The sequence below is a fragment of the Cydia strobilella genome, chromosome Z (genome assembly GCF_947568885.1).
Source record: "Cydia strobilella chromosome Z, ilCydStro3.1, whole genome shotgun sequence".
Taxonomy (NCBI): Eukaryota; Metazoa; Arthropoda; class Insecta; order Lepidoptera; family Tortricidae; genus Cydia; species Cydia strobilella.
This window is the reverse complement of record NC_086068.1, coordinates 52,928,584-52,945,253: the sequence shown is the minus strand read 5'-3', so window position 1 is coordinate 52,945,253 and position 16,670 is coordinate 52,928,584. Positions and strand designations below refer to the sequence as shown.

General features: G+C 37.6%; 1 protein-coding gene across 17 annotated transcripts in view; it reads left to right on the top strand.

The window, feature by feature from the left end:
- Positions 1-16,670, top strand: part of LOC134753944 (dynamin) — a 50,502-nt gene that overhangs the window by 10,334 nt on the left and 23,498 nt on the right. For all 17 annotated transcript variants that reach the window (XR_010128855.1, XR_010128854.1, XM_063689947.1 and 14 more), the window contains exons 3-8: positions 1,499-1,648; positions 9,265-9,468; positions 10,420-10,612; positions 14,686-14,895; positions 15,183-15,390; positions 15,558-15,695. Coding sequence is in view for 15 of the 17 variants with exons in the window: in XM_063689947.1 (XP_063546017.1) it covers positions 1,499-1,648; positions 9,265-9,468; positions 10,420-10,612; positions 14,686-14,895; positions 15,183-15,390; positions 15,558-15,695 (1,103 nt within the window). In the remaining 2 variants the exon portion in view is untranslated. The remainder of the gene's footprint in view (positions 1-1,498; positions 1,649-9,264; positions 9,469-10,419; positions 10,613-14,685; positions 14,896-15,182; positions 15,391-15,557; positions 15,696-16,670) is intronic.

Genomic DNA, 16,670 nt, shown 5'->3' with positions numbered 1-16,670 from the left:
TTCGCGCCGCGATTCGCGCACGAGTCCCCTCCACACTCGTAATAGACTTAATAGTTACTTTTATTACATACGGAGCGGAATAATTTGAGTTATGAATAATACGCCCCAGCTTTTTAAATAGCTTGGTTGAAAATTTGTGTTGATATAATATATATTTTCAAATTTTTAAATTCACGCGTAATTGGAAAAATCCTTTAATTTTTATTGGGAATGGATTTTTCCTTCAATTTAAAAATTTGTAGTAACGGTCGTAGACGTTTCTGCTTGATATAAAATTAGTTTATATAATATTAAAGAAATTAAAATTCTATGTTTTGATTAAAAGACAAGATGAAAGTAGCGACAATACATTTCAAAAGTTTTAGACATCCTTATGTTAAAGTCAAAATAAGTGTGTAAAAATATTGAAAGTATTGGCCCTTGTATTGTATAGACCGATATTGTGTTAGTAATTATGTCAAATGGTCTTTTTATCTTTTTCCTAGACGTTCCTTAAGGGGCCTAGGGAGGGGCCTACTGATTATCAGTTCGCCGGACCGGACGATATCGGCCTCTCAGTTAGAACAAAAATTTGACAGGCCGATATCGTCCGGCGGACTGATAATCAGTGGGATCGCAGCTCTCTGATTTAGTTGAAAATTTCCTGTTAGATCTAGAACCATGATAGAGTCAGTGGTCAGATTACGATCGAAAGTATCTACCTCTCGCGTCGTATGATGGTCCCTTATATGTCAGTTTCTTCAAATCTATTTTGGTTGGGTTTAATTTAAAAAATAATTAATGAAATATGTTTTTTATGTTGTTTTTTATTACTTAAATATTACATTACTAAATAAATTAATGTGCTAAACTCCCAAAAAATGTCTACAAATATTTTAAGTGGCAGTGAGTTAAAAATCAACTGTCATAGGGAACATCATTCGACACGAGAATTAAGTATACAATTATACATAGTTCTTTTTAAATATCTCTAAAACTTTCAATACAAGATTGTCGCTTCTGTGTAGGTATATCGTTGCAATATGACCGGGAAAGTTCGATCCGTACCCGTTTTGTCTGGATTTTTCTGGGAAAGTGTTTGAAATATGCCCAGGAAGGTTCAATTTGAACTCATTTAATTTAATTGGCCTTTTTAGTCAATGACCCCCGTGTGGCGAGCCATTAGCACGTTGACTGCATCGTTCAATTTGTTCCAATCAACTGTTACAAATTAGATAGACTCTGGTTTTGATTGTAGGTCTGATCAGAAACGAATGAAATATGTACATTACAATGTTTAAACCTTTTCCGGGTAGTCAATCGTATACACATTACATTATTGTGATTGTTCTGTACAATCTTACAACCACGGCCCACGTGAAGATGTAACAGAGAATTAACGTATTGAAAATATTTAACTTTTTCTTGCCAGTTTTCTAAGTGCCATACAAGGTTGACGTGTTTATGTCGTTGCCTTTAAAAGGTTAAAGTGAAGGCTAAATCACGTTTCCTCCAACAGAATATGCGGAGTTCCTCCACTGCAAGGGCAAGAAGTTCGTGGACTTCAACGAGGTGCGAGGGGAGATCGAGGCGGAGACCGACCGCATCACGGGCTCCAACAAGGGCATCTCGCCCGTGCCCATCAACCTTCGCGTCTACTCGCCCAACGGTAAGTCTCTTTGCTTTTTGTGACAAAAATGTTCAACGTTCTCTGACTAGGAGGGGTTTGTCTGGATGACGAAATACAGTAAAGGGTAAGAAAAGAAAAGGGGTGAATTTTATTTTTCTTTAAGAACCTTGACTTGAACATCTGGTCCTAAAGTGCCTTCTGCAAGACTCGTCGACTCAAGCGATCATACCAGAGAAGGTCATATTGACGTGCTCATCAGATCAAAGGAAATAGTAGGTTTTCCAGGTGGTTGATGAAATTATCGTTAGGTTACAACCTTTTTTGTATGTATACTAAACTAAGTACTTATTAACTTATTTACCGTTTTCACTGTTAGCGGTGAGCTGACATTTACTTTTGTATTGTTGGTCAAAGGTCAATGACATCTGCTACTTTAATATTTGTAGAGTTTAATAAGTACTACAGAACTTTTAAGTGTTAACGTGTATGTTAACATAGTCACGTTTATAAAGATGTGTTGCACCTTCTTACCGCTTTACAAAGACGAGAATGAAAAGTGTAGGCATAGATGTTTATGACTAACATTACAAGAGCTAGTGAAAAATAAAACACCTTGCTTGTAGTATTGCTTTAGTGCAGTTTGTTTAGGTTGTTTTTTTTTGTAAATGTCAATCTGAGGAGTTCGTATTTCGGCAGGTCTCTAATGTAAATCTCAATTTGGATAAGCAGTAATAGGGATGTTTCCTCTACTTATAAATTATTTCACACCGTGCACGAAATAAGCACCAGATAATTATTAGAAAAACATAGCAGTTATGTATTTTTATTTACTATATGTAAATCGGATTGAAATATAAAAAGTAGGAGAGTTGACCGTGACGTCACTATACTCGTTTTCATATAATTACCATATTAGTAAATCGTTTTGACAGTTCTAAAAAGAAGCTGATTTGACTAATAGGAAAGTAGCCTAATTACAAGTACATATTACATCGCCTCGGTAACCGTTAGGAGTTAGGACGACCACGGTCTAGTTAAAAACCCTAAAAACAATTAATTGAGTCCGATTCTGTACCGGTTTACTTGACAAATATAAAGAATCCAACTAAGCCGGTAGTCGCGTAGATGTCTTGATCCGACCATAAACGTAACTGGATGCAAGTAAACAGTCAACAAAGAACCTCGCGCAGATAATGATCCTGGACTATAATCCCTGACGCTTGCCTAGCACGCACGTCGCTTGTGCCCTATCCAGTGTAAACGTGATCTCAAACTACGTGTTTATTATAGGTTTAGTTAGTCTGGTTTGGCTGAGGCGTGCGTTTTATGAGTGATGGTAATGCTAGGCTAGAAGTATGCGTGACGCGTTTTTGCGCCGTCTAACCAGGCGGGCCCTCGCTTGCCGGCCTCCGGGTCGTGACGTCACAACCCAATCGTTCACCTTTGACAAGTTGCTTCGATCTACCTGATCAATGCCGCTTTGCCGCTCCTCGCTCGTCCTCCTTTCTTGACCTAATTCTGTCTCGATTATTTTGTGTAAAGCTCTTTTTATCGCTTAAATATATGAGTACAATATTACCTATTGTTTTAGTTTAGAGGTTAGAGACTTTGCTTGGAAATGACACAAAAAACATGCAAAATAACGTTGAATAATTGTGGCCTTCCGTAGTCATTTTTCGTGAGTCAATCCTAGATTGTCATTAAAGTGTCTTGAATTGTTGCAGTAGAAGCGACTCAGGCCTTACGATGACTCACATCTAATCTTAGTACTTAAGATAGAGCCACTGCAAGTTAATTGGATACTGAGGTAACAAGATTGATTCATGTACACATATACTTATACCTATAGATGTACGCATATGTGTGGGAAAAGGGCGGTAATAGCTGCTTCGGCCACCGTGGTTATACAAATACGCGAACCCCCAAAACACATGAATTTTATAATATAATCTGGAAATGGAATTTTATATATTTTTTAAAATCAAATAAATTCTATTAAAATAGATAATTATCAATCACTCACAACATTAATAATTTGAAAATATAAAAATTTAAATTTCAATTCGTCAGGTGACATTGACATCCCAAACTCATTAATTGCATAATAATAAAATTGTATATAAATATATATAAAATAAAATACTTTATTTAAATGAAATTTAACGTTAAAAAATAAATGATCTATTATGGCAGGGTCGTTATTGCCATTAACAAAACACGTAATATAAATTATCACCATCTGATAGCATGTTTTTTGTGGTCTTATCGATCATCTGCATTCGCTGGACTACGATATACATACCTACAAATCTATATCAAGAGCGTAAATGCGGATAAGATAGGTTAACTATCGGTCGTCGGCACTGTTCATGTTTCAATTATTGACATGTACAAACTTATGCTAAATCACTTCTTCGTAAACTGGGTGCCATTCACTGGTGTCATTTAGGGTGCCAGTAAATTGAGTTGTTTCGAATCCGGTCTGGTACCAAAATCGCCCTCTAAGAAATAAACTCAGTAGTTTGTGTAAATGTGTAGTTTCCTACTGGTTTTGATTTTATTTTTTGACTGCCTATAATAAGTTTTTTTTTAAAGATAAATGTGGATCTAATCTAACCCGAGTATGTCCAATAATACAAACGATCACGAGACTGGAATGAATTTGGATCAAAGTTTCGAGTTTGTCAGTATTCTAGGAACACATATAAAACTTATCCTCATTTAATTTATCAAAATAAAGAATCATGCAGTTTGTTTAATTCCCATGACTCACTAATATTTCGTAACGACCACTATTGTACCTACCAACTTTACTGTATGTAATTATGCAAGTCTGTGGATATTATACTACACGTATTACTGCGGACCTATTGGAACGCTGCGTGTCAAATGTGATTTTTAGGGTTCCGTACCCAAACGGTAACAACGGGACCCTATTACTAAGACATCACTGTCCGTCTGTGTGTCTGTCCATCTGTTTGTGTGTAACCACTGTATCTCATGAACCGTGATAGCTAGACATTTGAAAATTTCACAGATGATGTATTTCTGTTGCCGCTATAACAACAAATACTAAAAAGTACGGAACCCTCGGTGGGCGAGTCCGACTCTCACTTGACCGGTGTTTTATCTAATCGACCTTATCTGTGTGTGATTCAGAGAGTTGTGTACATTAGATTTTCTCAGTGACTTTATAAATCTATCATCCATGTGTAGACTTGGTGCAAAAGTAAAGAAGATGAATATGATTTCATTGTGTGGCTCGGGGATTAAAATTTAAATGTATTGAAGGTTAAGGAAGCTCTCGTGTACTTTAAAGCTACAAAACGTAGAAATGAGAGTTCAAATTTAATGGACGAAAAGTCGATATAACTACAGTCCATCCTTAGAAAAAAAATACTAACGGAATATTCTCGGTCACCCAGATATTGTATTTAAATGCACCTACCAAGCGTGCGTAGGATGTCACTCTGGCACCTCTGTTTATATTCGCTACATATGTATATTGGTGGCTCCGGGGCGACGGTCGAGTTTTTATCGCCCGACAATCACTCACCCCAGACGACTCCCAGAGCCATGGTCGTTACAGTAACTGACCATTCGTATGCGTTGTTGCAAAGAGATAAGGTCTAACGATGGTCATTTGCTCTTACTACCGTGGCTTCTACTTCATAAAGTGGCGAAATAATAAGTGCCTGGGTGCCTAACTCCTCGATCAATAACCTTCCAGCAGATTTATGACACGAGTGGCATGACGCAGCTGCTCTTCATTTTCATTTTGGACATCGTTATGGGGATAGAATGCATTTAATGAAGACATTACTTCTGCTTAATATGTAGGTCGCTACGTGCGGCCATGATGCATAATTTACAACATTTTTCTATGTCCGCACCCATTCCCTATACACATAGGTACACGTTATACTGCTCAGCAGGGCCACTTCAGCTTCAATGAATGTAAATAAATTGGAAAATTCCTGTATTTTAGCAACTTAGAACCTTAAAAATGAGAATAAAATTAAGAACATGTTGCTCTGTTACAAACTGAATTAGTCTGTGTAAAGTGACTTTTAACGAATACGATGATTGATCTATACCGTACTTACTTCTACAGGCCACTTGAAATAGGCGCCTACTTCTAGTTAGTGTAGTCACTGTTGCGTTTTTATACATTAAGCGCGGTTTAGACTAGCAAGAACTTGCATGCAATTTTCATTACATTGCGGCATATGATCAAACTTTTGAATGCAGTTTACTTTAGTAGTCGGCAATGTAACGAAAATTGCATGCAAGTTCTTGCTAGTCTAAACCTCGCTTTATATTGGTTTGTATGTGTGTTGTGAGTACACTTTCCGCTACGGGCCGCGCAGCTCCCTATATCAAGTTCCTGAGCACTGGCCATGAATCACTGCTTATTTACTATGTACAAAGTAATGAATAAAATAATAGCCACTTTCAACTGACTAAGCCTGAAATGGTCCTTTTCCTGTTTCTAGTTTCTTTTTGACGAAACATGCTACAACTATTGTACTATTGTAGACTATTCACCTTTTATTAACATCCCTACAATATCTATAGTATTAAAGCCCGCCCCCTAAAATTTAATTATGAGGTATGACCTTTCAATACATTTTGTTTAAATATTAACACTTTCTGACACAAAATAATATGTTGAAATGTCTTAAAATTGAATACTAAGCGGCAGATGACTGTATTCTTTTGTTATTTTGGTTGCCAGTGAAAGAGGGTCTTACTTTATCCGTCGAAACGTCTTTTGAGCTTTTAGGGGCATATATGTTCAAGTGTCAGAATGTCCAGTCCAGTCACAATGTCCTACTGCCAATAAGTCCAAATGTATTATTGTTCTGTATGACAGAAAGTCTAGAACAATTGCCAGATGTCACAATGTCTAGTGTTAAAACGTTCGAATGTTATAATACCCTTGTGACAGAATGCACTGGTGACAAAATGTCGAACCAAAAGGTGAGATACGGGAAATATGACACCTGGGCTATAACCGCGAAAATCGAAGTTCGCAAATTGCGGGCATCTTTCTCTGTTAATCTTATTACGCCTTCATTGGAGTAAAAGAGAAAGATCCCCGCAATTTGCGAATTTCGGTTTTTGCGGTAGGCCCCCTGGGCATTTTGACACCATGATTACTTAACAAAAGGGAATAAAGAATTCTGACATTAGGGCATCATAACATCCGGACTTTTTGACAAATTGGTATTGTTACACCTGTACTTTCCGACATCAGGGCGTTGTTACATTCGGACTAATTGACCATGGACATTGTGACCAATTGCCTTTCTGACACTTGGACGTATATGCCCCTAAAGGTTTTTGAGTACCTACATAAATTTAACGATGTATGATCTAAATCGTAATTGTATTTGTATGACTGCGAATTGATATTAATACTCACAATTTAGAATTAAATATTCAGATAGTAGGTAAATTAATACAGTGTACTTTGTCATGGGTATATTACTCTACCAATGATGATATAAAATACCGGGCGAGATCTCTTATCTTCGATGACGGACAGAGTCGTGACGATCAACGGTTCTTATTGTAATTACTGGTTTAACAAAACAGCACATTGGGATGCATTCTGGTTCAAGGCTACTACAATACTCTAAATAAGTCTTGTAAAAGCTGTAGGAGTAATTTCTAGTAAAATTGAGCTCGACATTCTCATTGAAGAGTCAGCAGCGATGATAATAATGTGTGTATGTCTTGACGAAATATATAGTTATAGACATACAGAGACAGTCATTTCGCTATTTCGGTAGGTTAAAAGTTCCAATCCTAGTAGGAACTAATGATTTAAACTTTCACGATTTTTACTCATTATTATTCACAACGACGGAATCGTGAATCGTTATCGTGAATGTTGTGTCAGTTGTGTGTCGATCCGGTGACAGTGCGAAATAGTAGATTATGTCATAAGGGAGCAAAATGACATATTTACAGCGACGGCGTACGTTGAATCCTGAATAATTGAATCCTGAGCGTATTGAGGGATTCAAGTGTTTACGCCCAAAGTGGAAATAATTTGGCTACCACAGAATAACTAATAGTATGTGACACATACTGTTTTTCACATCATAATATATAAGGAAATTATTATGTTCCCAAATATTATTTGACCTAAAAAATAGTATGCAAAAAATAAAAAATAAAACATGTCCCAGAACAGAAAAGTGCCACTTTGAGGCACTTTGATCCCTCTTAGCAGGGAAGAAAAGTGCCACTTTGATACCTCCTAGCAGGGAAGAAAAAGCCCTTTTTTCGAATAGGTGATGTGAAAAACCAGTTAATAAACAAGACCAAGTGCGGGTAGTTCGCAAACTCGCGCGCCTTAAGATGTTGATGACAACTTTAGCCAGTCTTCTCCGAGACCACGGGGACAACGCAGTCCTCGAAACGTCGGAGGTAAATTTAAAACTTATTTTACGCGATTAAGTCCCGTCGTTGTGAATAATAATAATAAGGAACGAAAACTTATGGAAACTTATTTACGAAATATAATAATATAATTTTCACCACACCAGCTCGTGACTGTTGAGAAAGTTGCATTTTATCCACAAGAGGGGCAAAGTAATTTAATGCAAATTTTGAGGTGTTTCCTTATGTTGGCTGGTAGAATTGATGATTTTGAATGATAAATATTTAATTACGTTCGTTTGAATTTAATTAGGTTTGATTTTGTTTGATGTTTTACAGTTAGTATTTTCCTCGCGTTGGTGTGGTGAAAAGATTTGTTTTTCACTTTTTAGTAAATTTTATTAACCCTCGTGCCTTGAAACCCTCGCAACGCTCAAAATTCCACTGTTCATACCACTCGCTACGCTCGTCTTTCTTTTGCTTCGTTGTTAAACTGCATTGCCCCCTTGTTAAACTCGTTAAAACTTTTAAGGGTAGAATTTCAAAAAATCCTTTCTTATAGGTACTCGTTTTCTTAGCATTAGAAAGAAGTCATAGAAGGTAAGCGATATTTACGTGTGTTTTCGTTGAAAAACACTTTTTAAAGTCACAGCAAATATGTAAGAATTATATAGCATATAGGTATGTTCATTTACATTATTTTGGTTTCATATGTACTAGTTACTTTTCTAATGCCATAGAGTAACTGATACTAGAGCGTTACTGTCATAGTAAATTTTGTAACCCCAGTAAATTCACTGCCATCTGTCGACACACTTTAAAACTAAAAATGAAGATTTATAAAAATACGATAGAATGTATTTAAATATAGATAAATGATTTTTTTTATTTGCATTAATTAATTTTATGATTTTGACCCATGTTTTTTCACTGATATGCGTTAAAATTGTTAAATAACAAACGAAACCGTCAACGCCATCTATACGACTGTAGGCCAAAACTAGTAGCGCCCTCTGAACGAGAATCAAATTTTCTTGATTTTCCATCCATATTACGGAGTTATATCTATCTTTGCTAATGCTAAAAAAACGAGGTATAGTGGAGGGGAAGAATATTTATTTCAAATTTCAAGATCCTGCCTCCAAGGGTTTAGGCGTAAATATCTAAGTAGCGGAACTATTTTATATATGTTTAAATATTTATTGTTTTTCGATGAAGATAAAACTACGTTACTATTTCTAACCCACACGTATAATTTCCAGTACTTAACCTGACGCTGATCGACTTGCCCGGGCTGACGAAGGTGCCCATCGGCGACCAGCCGGTCGACATCGAAGCCCAGATCAAGGGGATGATCTTCCAGTTCATCCGGCGGGAGTCCTGCCTGATCCTGGCCGTCACCCCGGCCAACACCGATCTGGCCAACAGCGATGCTCTCAAACTTGCCAAAGAAGTTGACCCGCAAGGTATATATATCTCTAAGTTTTCTCTTTTGGAACATTCAAAGGAATAGTCTATTCTAAGGAATTTTGTGGAGAAGTTAAAGAGACTAGAAAAATATGCCATACCAACAACGCCTTTTTATGGGACAAGGCCGTGGATATAACTCGCTGGTTAGAAGCGTTTTACATACAATTCGGCTAATTTCCGTGTTGAGATATTATGCTATTGCCTGTTTTACCTAATATAGAATTATATTTTTTTTATAATATAGATAGAAAAACTACAATTTTTTTGGAATGGTAAGAAATAAGACGAACATGCACTTATTATTGCAGTTTCATGTATTTGAACAAATTGAATACCTAATAAGAAACTAGACAGTCATTTTAAATACTTGTCATGTAGATGTTTTTTCGCATTGTGTGTGACACACTGACAACACCCTTGTAGTTTTCAAAATTAAATTACCTGTTATGACCAGCAAGTTTTAATACATGCAATCTGGCCATAACATGCATACGAACAATACGGCTATTACCTTTAAAGGGAACTGAAGCGTAGCCACGGAACCGCCAGGCGTTGCGACCTACGGCACCAGTTCTGTCCAGTCAATGAAGCTGGTAACCCCCAGTAACCAATTTTTAGGGCTCCCCAAGTCCCCATCCGTGAACGTGTTTGAACTGTGCTGACCAGCACTCTTGTTTATTGGAACAAAGTGATCCATGTTATGGTTAAGTTTACTATTTATACTTTGCACAAGGGAGCGTTGCGTGAGACTCAGAAACAATACTATAGAAGCGATAAGGGGGGAGGCAGGAGACGACCGGACGAGATGGAACTTTCAGTAGGAGTAGCAGAGAAAGCGTTTGTCCTTATCATGGTCTCACTTTTAATTTGTTCACCCGAAGACCGCGTGCTACGCCCGACTTCATCTGCATAAGTGAACTGTACATAACACCCTCGGCATCCTTCAGGTCTGCGCACGATCGGTGTGATCACGAAGCTGGATCTGATGGACGAAGGGACCGACGCTCGCGACGTGCTGGAGAACAAGCTGCTGCCGCTGCGCCGCGGGTACATCGGCGTCGTCAACCGCTCGCAGAAGGACATCGATGGCCGCAAGGACATTGCTGCCGCGCTCGCTGCTGAGAGGAAGTTCTTCCTAAGGTATGTACCTATGCGGCAAAATGCTGGGCCGCCCACCGACACCCTGTCAAAGTGACAATTTATTAGGTTATTATTCATTTATATATTATTATTTATAAAAACTAAATTTAGAATATGTGTTAATAATAGATACAAATGTCTATGTGAGAGATGACTAAATAAATAGCCTGACAAGATTTTATTTGGCCTAAGTATGTACTATTAATTTAGTTTAATGGCAATAAGTACCGTAAGGTCGGGGTACTTTAGCCCTCCAAGGTTACTATGCACACCCATGAAAACCTATTTTATTGAATTGATACATTCTTAAAAACGACATTATGTGATTAATCTGGTTTTCTGTAAGCGTTTAGTGTCGTTTTTAAGAATTTATTAATTCAATAAATGGGTAAAGTACCCCGACCTTACGTTACTCATTGACAATCAGATGTTGAAAGTCATAAAATGTCACAAGTGTAAAGAAGTAAAAAGATATCGCAATTATTAACGAGTACTACAAAAATGCCTTAAGATTCCCAAAGATGCAAGGAAAAATATTTTGTATACAAAAAAATATTAAAGGGTAATCGTTATGTAAGAAATTCGTTTATAATGTCACTTTGATTTTCCGTGAGGGCTTAGGGTTCCATTTGGTAGCTGGGCGGCACTTGCAACACCCAGGTACTTTCCGATTGTTCTACATTTTATATTTATTATCAGGTACCTCTAACCTTTATATCATAAAATATACTTTAAAAATACTCTTTGGACAAGCGTACTTCAACTTCTTAGTCTGTTATCACTGTAATGACAAATTTCGGGATCTTATGTGTCGTGAGGTTTAAAATATAAAAATAAAAAGTTAGGTAGTAATAGTACTCGAGCCAGCCTCATAATTTTGACCGTTGTACTTTAGCTTCAAAATCTTCCCATGATATATTGTTGAACAAGTAGGCTTAGTTAGCACAGGAGCACCGCGAAGCCGCGATATAGTAGATGTAGATGTAGTGTAGGGACGCCCGGCCGGAAGCAGGCGGGCTGTCGGTCACGTGTCGCGTTCATTCAGCCCAGTTACCGAAAGTTGGAGCTGCAGGTTACTGTCCCGGCGGCATTCCCACACTATTCTCCTCAAAACTTCTTGTTCTCCTGCAGAACAGAAGGACATCTTTAAGTTCGACGTCCTTTAGTTCGTTCTCCTTCAGTGTGACTCTACCGAATGTATTATATCGCGGTGCCGCGTGCATAATACACTCTGCTAGTAAGAGAAAGCTAGTCTCCTCCTTACCACAATATGGGCAGGAGGCGGCTCTACTAATTTCCATTATCTTAAGATGTCTGTTGAGTATGTTGTGACCTGTAATGATCAGGGTGCGTTAATATTGTTCATTTGTCTATAGGTAATAATAATAATAACATATCTTACAGTTGGTTTGGTGACAACTATATATTTTAAAATTTAACATGTGTCGTCGACCCAATTACGATGTAACATTTTTGTTGATCATTACAATGGGGAAACCGGACAAGTGCGAGCCAGACTCGCCCACCGAGGGTTCCGTACTTTTTAGCATTTGTTATTATAGCGGCAACAGAAATACATCATCTTTGAAAATTTCAACTGTCTAGCGGTCCACAGTTCATGAGATACAGCCTAGTGGCAGACAGATAGATGGACATACAGACAGACGGACAGTGGAGTCTTAGTAATAGGGTCCCGTTTTTACCCTTTGGTTACGGAACCCTAAAAAAGTAAGGAAAAATGTATCAACAACGACTACATTTGGTTCTCATAACCAGTTCTTTATTATAGTATATTTATGAAGAGTAAGCTTGTCATATTGTTACTAAGTACTTATGTGCTGAGCGAATTGATGTGTACTGTTAGTGCAATAACAGCTTTGCGAAAATAGAGGTCACAGTAAGATTTGGTGCTAAATTTAAAGGTGTGACAATTTGTAATTTTATTTTATTTTATTAAGAGCCGACTGTGTTCCATTGCTGGCTGGGCAAAGGCCTCCTGCTCTTTTTTCGGCTCATCTCAGTTTTGTGCTTATTTTGACCAAAAAGGTACACATATTTTTTCCACTTACAGTTGTATGCAATAAAATAGCAGTCGCAGATACCAAATTATAAATATAGTTCACAATTGTATTTTTGTCGTAGGTTGTTACGCTTTTATAAGAACTTCCGCATATTCGCAACTCGTGTCGATTTAAAACACTCCCTAATTCGCCACTCGTTGCGAATTTCCCAAGTAAAAAAGTCGATTTTCAAGATATTGTTTTTTTATACTTCCAATATTATTTAAGTAAAAGGTTTACAGTTAATTTTGAAACAATGACAAGTAATGCAGAAGACTTATAAAAAAAGATCCAATATAATTGATGTAAAGTTATAGTTTTCCCCTATTTTTCATTTACCTACGGACTGTTATTATATTGCACACCTCTGTAGCTGCGCTTTGTATGTTTTTTATTGTATTTTAAATATTTGGATTTTGCTGACATGCCATTTGGGCGTAAAAAATACATACATGCTACATACTAGTTTTTTTTAAATTGGAATTCTAAGGTTATGACAGAAAGTCGTAATTGCATTATATATTTTACAGTAGTTATATCTAGTGATACATTACGACAACAGGTGCTATAATAAGCACATTACGCAACTACGCCGAAAAATTTAAAAGGCCATATGTACTGTAAAACATTGTACGATACACGTGCGAATAGATAATACGCAACTCGTTTAAAACACTCCCTAATTCGCCACTCGTTGCGAATTTCCCATTTTTCGCACTTGTATCGTAAATAACTGCATGACCCCTTTCGCTGAACTACAATCAATTAGTGTATCCTGTTTGTTTTAGACTTTTAGTGTCAATGTTATTACCTACTTTATCTAAAATACACACGCTTCTGTTTGGTGTTTTTGATGTTGATAAAATTTTAGGACATATTAAAAAAAAAATTAAATCAGGCAACATGACCCATATTACAAATTCGTTATTCTATATTGTATAGTCTATATTGACTAACATACATTATACTACCTAAGTAATAAAACATTGGTAAAATACGTTTAATTTGTTATTTTTTGGGGCAATTATTATCGGACAGTTTGTTATTGTCAGTTTATTATACATTTTTCATTGACTGTCAGTTTTGTGAGTTGCGCTAACCACCGGTTTTTCTACAGCTTACTTCCTAATGAGATTTCATAAGCGGTCACGTGAATCTTCGACATTGCATGCTGAGGCATTTGTATGGCCTTAGTACATACTACGCTAAATAATCGCAACAGAAATGTTATAGTACAGAACACATAAATAACTCTAAGCCGCACGGGGTAACCTTGGCCGCCACTCTGATTGATTTCGAGTGGGTCAAGATTATAATGTGGTGCGTGCATCGTGCACAGCTCATAAGTAGAAGTCATTATTATTATCTGTAGAAACAGTCGTTACTTATAACTCCAATGTAGCCCACGCAATGCTGTCTACTTATCATGCTATTTAGCGATGTTATTTAAGAAATGTTGTCTGAAATTAAATCTGCATTTTCCACTAGCTCTAGTTTGCAAATTATTACAGCCACGAAGTTGAAATACGCATGTTTTGAATGATAGAATAAAACTTAAAATATCTACCTGCTTAATAATTGGTTGAGAAAACAACTGATTAGCATCCGAAATAACCGAACTTCCATCCAGACCTTCGGAAACTGTCAGCACTATTAATAAATAATGCTTGACCCGTTATAGGGTGGTTTACCCTATTCTGCATTCATAAATATTTAATTCCCGGTAATCAATATTAAATGCTGGTTATGTTAGTTGCCGATAAGCCGAGCCAAGCTACACTACCCTTCCTGCTATTATTCAATTTAATCTTAGATTTTAATTAATTAAGTCCAGAAATTTCAAATACATATATTTGTACTTAAACTAAGAAATGACTGTTATCTACGTCTAAGAAGGCCACAATTTCATGGAAATATGTCGCCTTGTACATTTTGTACAGGCGTATTTCTATGAATGTTGCTGTAGTGAATGCATCTGACTTTATAACTTGAATGTTGTATTGTATCCTGTAGCCACCCCTCGTACCGGCACCTCGCGGACCGCCTCGGGACCCCGTACCTGCAGCGCGTGCTGAACCAGCAGCTCACCAACCACATCCGCGACACGCTGCCCGGCCTGCGCGACAAGCTGCAGAAGCAGCTGCTCACGCTCGAGAAGGATGTCGACCAGTACAAGCACTTCCGGCCCGACGACCCGTCCATCAAGACCAAGGCCATGCTGCAGTGAGTATAGTATACTCTACGGTGGAACAGATTATTCTTGACAATCATGGTCACTATTAACTATCGTTTTATGGGATTTCAATTTACCAAACATGCAGTTTTGTTGTGGTTAAAAGGTCACGTTAATGTTAAACTGTTTTACTGTTGTCACCTGACTGAAAGGACCGTGTAACAACAAGAATACTTGATCCCCCCGTTAAATATTCGATTTTATTTTAATGATTGTTTAACATAGTTAAACTTTTGGAATCTTGAATATTCAAATAAGCTGTACTTCCTTGCTCTAGGATGATACAACAACTGCAAACAGACTTCGAGCGTACAATTGAGGGTTCCGGCTCTGCACAAATCAACACCAATGAGCTGTCGGGCGGTGCCAAGATCAACCGGCTCTTCCACGAGAGGTTCCCCTTCGAGATCGTCAAGATGGAGTTCGACGAAAAGGAGTTACGGCGCGAGATCGCATTCGCTATCCGGAATATCCACGGTATCAGGGTACGAGGACATTAACCCATTCAATGGCACGCCTAGCGTGTGCGGCGCGTCATCGTGAACCATCAGGATTGTAGCCGCGCGCGCCGGTCGATGACGTCTTTGGCGGGCAAAGGGTTCAATGTGTCCGATCTGTGTTACACTAAGCTTACACAATATTTGTGTTGCAGGTGGGGCTGTTCACGCCCGACATGGCGTTCGAGGCCATCGTGAAGAAGCAGATCGGCAGGCTGAAGGAGCCGAGCCTCAAGTGCGTGGATCTCGTCGTGCAAGAGCTCTCCAACGTCGTCCGCATCTGCACTGAGAGGGTAACTTCAGTTGTCATACTTTGCACTAAACCTTGTTTTTATATCCCAGATGACAGTTTGATAGGGCCCCAGTCGAACTGTCATTTTATTATCTTTGATGTAAAATAGCTGTGCAGAAAACGACCAACTGCATTTTTTTATCAATGCAGAAAGCGACCAAAGCCACTGAGTTAGGGTGTAAGTCACTCTGACAATAGTAGATTGTTAACCAAGGGTTGAAAGGCACCCATTTCTGTCAAGGTAGTTAATGTATATTGTCCGAGACGGAAATGGTGCCTTTCACCCGATATAAACACTCCATTTTCATATCGAATGCGAGGAAACCAAACAAGACAAGGCTATTTTGCAAAATCAGTAATTAAAGTACCTAATAGACTTACGGCCATGATTTTTTTCCTTAGGGCTTACATGCAATCGGAGACTTTACATGTGTGAATAAAATAACCCCTAGCGAAAAACATTTAGATTGCAATATTTACGAAAACACACATATTTTAACACACTGCAGTAATTTAAAAATGATTTGTTCATTAAAGTAACAAAATCAGCGGGATTGCCTCTTACTTTTGTAAGATATATAAGATAAGGCTGTATAAGATTCTGCCTTTGCTCATTTACGCATGTGTAAGGTTTAAAAAAGATATTTACAGCACATATGGTGCTACTTTCTAACTATTATGAAATCAAGAATATAGTTATTTTCGACACAAGTGCGGAAAAGAGAAAATTCGAAATGAGTGGCGATAAATTAAAACACGACCGCAGGGGAGTATTTTAAATCGACACGAGTTGCGAATTACCTATTAGCACGTGTATCGAACAACGTTTTACAGTACATATGGCCCTTTAAACTTTCGACATATGCACAAAAAGTGCACTTTCCGCACTAGTGCGAGAAAGTAGCACCATATGTACTGTAAAAATATTTTATCAATTTACTTATATAATTTTTGATTAAAAAAAAAAAAAGATTCA